This window comes from Myotis brandtii, unplaced genomic scaffold, assembly GCF_000412655.1.
Source record: "Myotis brandtii unplaced genomic scaffold, ASM41265v1 scaffold581, whole genome shotgun sequence".
Lineage (NCBI taxonomy): Eukaryota > Metazoa > Chordata > Mammalia > Chiroptera > Vespertilionidae > Myotis > Myotis brandtii.
The window spans coordinates 226,995-232,532 of record NW_005370182.1 but is presented as its reverse complement, the minus strand read 5'-3'; the positions used below and the strand labels follow the sequence as shown (position 1 = coordinate 232,532).

Genomic DNA, 5,538 nt, shown 5'->3' with positions numbered 1-5,538 from the left:
TCCGCTGACCCCCTCCCCTCGCCCCAGTGCGCCTTGCGTGGGGGTTGGGCAGAAAGCCCCCAGCGCCGCCTTGCTGGGCCCATTGGTGTAATCTCCGTATCCCTTGCCTCTCACTGTCCCATCTTTCACCATCAGCCCCTCCCATCCCTGTCCCCGTCCTCTGTCTCTGTCCTCTGTCTCTGTCCTCAGCACTGTCTCTGTCCCTATCCTCTTGGCTGTTTCTTCACCAGCTACCTCCTCCTCCCAGTCTCTCTCTCTCTCTCTCTCTCTCTCTCTCTCTCTCTCTCTCTCTCTCCCTCTCTCTCTCCAGCCCGGTCTTCAGCTGTCAGCTGTTGCTATGCACTGATGCTGTGGCTGAGGTTGTGGTATGACCCACACCTCGACAGCTAGAGATAGGGACAAGCAAAGAGATAGGAACAAACAGAGATAGGGACAAGGAGAGAGATGGAGACAAGCAAAGAGACAGAGAGGCGCACACCCTGAGACACCCACACACATGCACCCAGCCATGCACACAGAGGCAGGCCACAGCACGGAGGTGAGCGCACAGGCAGAGTGAAACACATTCACGCAGAGGCCAGAACACGCTAGAGGCACACGGAAACAGAGGGACACAGCTGGCTCACACGCACTCAGGAGCAAACACAGACAGAGACAAATGCAGTTGCACCAAGAGACAAGTACACCCCCCAGGTGTTCAGAGCCTACCCTGCTTCCTTGCCTTGGCAGAGAGGCAAGCGTCCGGACAGAGATGGACACACAGGTGTACGCTGGCACTGCCAGTCCAGAAGACAAGCCCGGTGCGTACAAACAGATAGATATAGGGATGTGACAGACACTCACACAAAAGATCAGGGAGGCTGAGAAGCTGAGGCAGCCAGGCAGCCAGGGGGCAGGAATCTGGGTGCAAGAGGAACAGAGAGGAGAAAGGGACAGGAGTGGCCAGGCCAGAGGCTCCAAGGCTCCAACCAGAATCCTGAGCCCAGGCCTCAAGCCCAGGGGTGTGGCAACAGTGGGTGGGGCAGTGGACACACTATGGCGTTGGGTGCCCAGGACAGATGCCCATCACCAGGGTCTCGATCTTCTGGAGCCCAGACCCACCCCATCTATCCTCCTTTTGCTACCATCTCAGGTTACCCGCTTCTTCTCTCACACACACACACACACACACACACACACACGCACACGCGCACACACACACACACACACACACACGCCACTCCCTTCCTCCCTTCTCTGGGTCTTTGCCTGTCCCTGTATTTCTCCATCTCTGTATCTGTCTCTCATTCTGTCTATATCACCTCTGCCCCTGGTTCTGCCCGTTTCTCCCTCCTGCTAGACCCTCTCCTTGCTGTTCCTGGGTGGGGTGGGGGGCAGAGAGAGGATGCTGACTGGAGGGGTGTGCCTTCCAAGCCGCAGCTGGGGGCCCCTCTCGCTTTGCCCAGGATCTTGAGGCGACAGGCAGAGAATCAGTGGCTCCCCGGGGGCGCCAGATGTACGGCTGGCAGAGGGAGCGAGTGAGGGGGTGGGGCTGGTGATGGTGTGGTGGGGGAGCAGGCGGGGCGCAAGGGGAGCAGAAGCGCTGGGGGAGGGAGAGGAGCCGCTGGCGGAGGGTGGAGGGGGTGTGGCAGAATAGCCCCTGGGAAGAAAGGGAGAAGCTGGGCTGGGGTCCGCCCGCAGGTGCATAATTAGTGTGTGTTGGGGAGGGGGCTGTGCTGGGCTTCAGGATGAGCAGCTCCGCAGGAGTACATGCGCCACCTGGTGGACAGATGGGTGCACAAACCTCCCTCTCAAAGATCAAGGACGCCCCTTCTCTCAGCAGGATCCCTCTGCCCTTGGGCCCTTTGGGGGAGACGGGGCAGTGGAAGCTCTCAGAGGTGGCTTGGAGGCCGAGGTTGGAGGTGAAATCTCAGAGGGGAACGAAAAGCAGTGCTCCCCCTTTGGGAGTTGGGTAAGGGGCCTTTGCAGCCAGCCTAAGCTCATATTTCCTGTTGAGGGGAGAGTGGGACTCAGTGTAAAGCTGTGTGACCTGCAAGACGTCCCCTTCTCGGGTCAGGGGTTGAAGTAGTCCGGGGGTCCCCTTGATTGTAGCTGTCCTTTCCTGTCCACCCTGGGGCGTCTAAACTGATGGATAAACTAGGTCTGTTGGCGGCCCACAGGGCCTGGAACACTGGTTTTCCCTGCTCTCCTTCACTCCAGGACCCCCTTCTCCTGAACCCAGGGTTCTGCTCTTGGCATCTGATTAACTGGTCTCCATGACATGTGCGATGGTAGCGCGTTAGGAACAACTTCAGGCAGAGAGCTGTATGGGACCACGCTGGAGGATCGGAAACCCGCTCACAAACCTAGTGGGTTCATTTCTCATGGTGGGACTGCTCACTGTGGGGGATCATTTGGGTAGGGGTGGTGGTGGTGTCCCATCAAAGTGACGGTGCAGAGAAACAGATCCTGGAGTTAGCATCCCAGAGCCAAGAGAGGTGAAGTCACCTGCTCAAGGCCACACACCGGGAGAAGCAGATCTTTCTTGTCAAGTCCAGTGTCACCCCTTCTCCTGCCACTGCCCGGGTGGAGGCGGGAAAAGGGCACTCCGACTCTCAAGCCTGCCTCCAGCATGGCGTGGAGCGGGGCTCCCTCTGGTGGCTGAAGCGAGAAAGCACAGCCCAGCTCCCAGAATCTCACACTCATAGGTAGTAGACACAAGTGGCTTTTTTCTTTTCTTTTTTTTTTTCTTTTTTACAATTTTATTTATAACAATATCTGTTATTTAGTTGTAAAGGAATTCAGCAAAAATTATTAAAACGTTCCTGTTCCCAAAACGGGGCTGCCCGCTTGCCCTTCCTTGGTGGGCCCCACCTCCTCCCCAGGGGAGGGGAGTCTGGGGGACTGTTTACCAAAGTCTCCAGCCCCGGGAGCCATGTGGGGGCACTGGAGATGGGGTGCCTGTCTGGGAGGGGTACTGAGCATGGCCATCTCAAGGCTGCCCCTAGAATGGGGGCTGTGGGCATGGGATGGATGCCCCAAGAACTAAAAAACTCCATCCTTCCCTTCCTACCTCAGCCAGAGCCAAGTCCTCCAGACAGGGGCAGCGAAGGACTCTCCGCCCCAGAATCAGCCCTTGGGGAGCCAGGAGGGTAAAGGGGGGGACCGCAGGGAGAGCCCTGACAAAGTGTCTTGACCAGGAAGGGGAGGCAGCACCACCAGCTCTCCCAGTGGAGGTGCATTTTGGTGGGAAGATGGGAGGTGGGGGTCCCTCATACCTGTGAGCCAAAGGAGCCCCCGGAGCGCTCCATGCCCCCCCCCTTCCCCGAAGGCAGCACTGGGGAGGGAGTGCTGAGGAGTGGGCAGGAAGGAGAAGAATGAAAAGAGATAATACTGTGCTCGCTCGCTTGCTCACTCACATATAAAAAGTAATTCCTTCATTTTTACATTTATACATCCCGGCAGGCCGGGGAGGGCTGGCGGGCAGGAGGGGCTCACGGAAGGACTTCTCTGGCAGGGGCAGGAGGCTCTCGGGGAAAGTCCGACGGGGCAGGGCCGGGCCTACGCCAAAGGGTCCCCTATCTCATCCTCAGGGCCCCGGCCCAGGAGTTCTCTCTTCTCATCCGTGCTGGCCAGGGAGTGGCGGCTGCCGTGGCCCCCCATGTAGAGTGTGGCGTACACGGGGTTGGTGAAGTTGGTGGGCTGTAAGGTGACAGAGGGTTCCGGTGGGACTCAGAGGCTGGGCTCTATGGCCTTGGTATCCCACCCCCCAAACACCCCGAGTCATCCCACCCACAGCCTCTTCTCCCTGCCCAAGCAGCCGCCTCCTGTCCTCCCGGCCCACCTTGTCAGGGTCCAGGGCAAAGTCAGCATCCAGGAGGCCTCCCACATCATCAGGCTCCCCGCCTTCGTACATCTTGTAGGTAGGGTTCCCGATCTCCACGTTCATGGCCCCGTTGGTCATCCGCTGGTGCTGGAAGCCCTTAGCCCTGGGGAGAGGCAGGGGCACAGGGGCAGGGATTCTAGAGGTGTAAGGCCAGGGTGGGAATGACCAGAATTTCCCAGACTCCCCATAACTCACCCCCGGACTCGCCGCTTGTACCAGAATACCACTCCCGCTACCAGAAGCAGCAGTAGCAGCAACAGCAGGGGGATTAGGATGGAGGCCATATCTGGAGGGGAGGAGATGGGAGACAGTTCAAAAGGCACAGGAAGCAAGCCTCCCCCCACCCCCAATTCCAGGTCCCGGCAGCCATGCCTCCCCACCCCCTGCCACCTACGTGCAGGCTGCTGTTGGCTGACCACTTGCTCTTCACATCGGGGTCCTGCCATGTGGGGTGGGCACCTGCAGACAGAAGGGCAGAGCTGAGCAGGCACGACTCGAGCCATGGCTGCCAAGGAGGTGGAGCAGGGCCATGGGATTCTGATGGTCCCACTGAGATTTGGGGAAGGGGATGGTCTAGGCCTGGGCGAGGCTCAGGCCCAACTCACTGGCACTCAGGCATCATTTTGCTGTTCATGGTGCAGGAACCGCCATTGCTGCAGTGGCCAACGCAGGTCAGACAGCTGGGGGCCACCCGACCATCCGTGCAGCTGCAAGAAGAAGTGAGATGCTGGGCAGGGCTTGTAGAGGGGTGTCTGAGAGGCTGGGGCAGGGCAGGGCAGGGCTGGTAGAGGGGTGTCTGAGAGGCTAGGGCAGGGCAGGGCAGGGCTGGTAGAGGGGTGTCTGAGAGGCTGGGGCAGGGCAGGGTGGGGCAGGGTGGGGCAGGGCTGGGAGGAGCAGATGGGGGCAGAAAGCTGGGACAGGGCAGGATCTAGCCAGGCACTCACTTGCAGGTGACGTCCCCACTCTGCCTGTTGACCGTGCAGGTTCCGTCGAGACAGCGGCTGCACTTATTCACTTCACACCGGGGCCCCTCGAAGTGGTTGGTGCAGCGGCACTGCCGGGAGCCGTCAGCAGCCATTTGGCAGGTGCCAGAGTTCTCACAGTAGCCAGAGCACTGCCCTGCGGTTTGGTGGGTGGACAGGAGATGCCTGAAACCCCACCCTCATGAGGGTCTTCCATATTGTGTGTATGTGGGGGGAGCTGGACACCCCAGGTCTTCTGGGTGATCCCACCTCATAGGCTCCAGGTACAGGATGTCCCTGAGCATCCTGACAGGCACTGCTGTTGCGTGACTAATCCTGATGCCAGAGGGCTCCTTGCTCAGAGGAAGCGTCCACACCCCCACCAGGGAGCACCAGCTGCCTGGCCTGGCTGAGCTACGAATGGCCTTCCTCCCTGGAACGCACGCCTGTGGCTCCCCTGCCAGGCTCTGGGCCCTCAGCTCCCCTCGCCCTTCCCCTGGGCCCCGGGGTGGCTAACTCACGGAACTGGCAGCGGTCCCCCAGGAAGCCGGGCAGGCATCGGCACTGGGGCTGGTTGCCCTGGTTGACAGTGCAGGTGCTGTTGTTGGCGCAGTAGCCCGCACACATCTGCTGGGTGCACTTGGGGCCGGTGAAGCCCGTGGGGCAGCGGCACGTGGGCACGCCTGCGGAGAGGGTGTGTGAGCGGGACCG

General features: G+C 60.1%; 1 protein-coding gene across 1 annotated transcript in view; it reads right to left on the bottom strand.

Moving 5' to 3' along the window:
- Positions 1 to 2,707: 2,707 nt before the first annotated feature.
- The window catches only part of LRP1 (low density lipoprotein receptor-related protein 1), an 80,347-nt gene continuing 77,516 nt past the window's right edge, over positions 2,708 to 5,538 (bottom strand). Inside the window, 7 exon segments of the mRNA XM_014550053.1 lie at positions 2,708 to 3,681; positions 3,824 to 3,968; positions 4,061 to 4,151; positions 4,260 to 4,324; positions 4,471 to 4,572; positions 4,810 to 4,984; positions 5,349 to 5,524. Coding sequence (XP_014405539.1) covers positions 3,541 to 3,681; positions 3,824 to 3,968; positions 4,061 to 4,151; positions 4,260 to 4,324; positions 4,471 to 4,572; positions 4,810 to 4,984; positions 5,349 to 5,524 — 895 coding nt within the window. The 3' untranslated portion in view covers positions 2,708 to 3,540.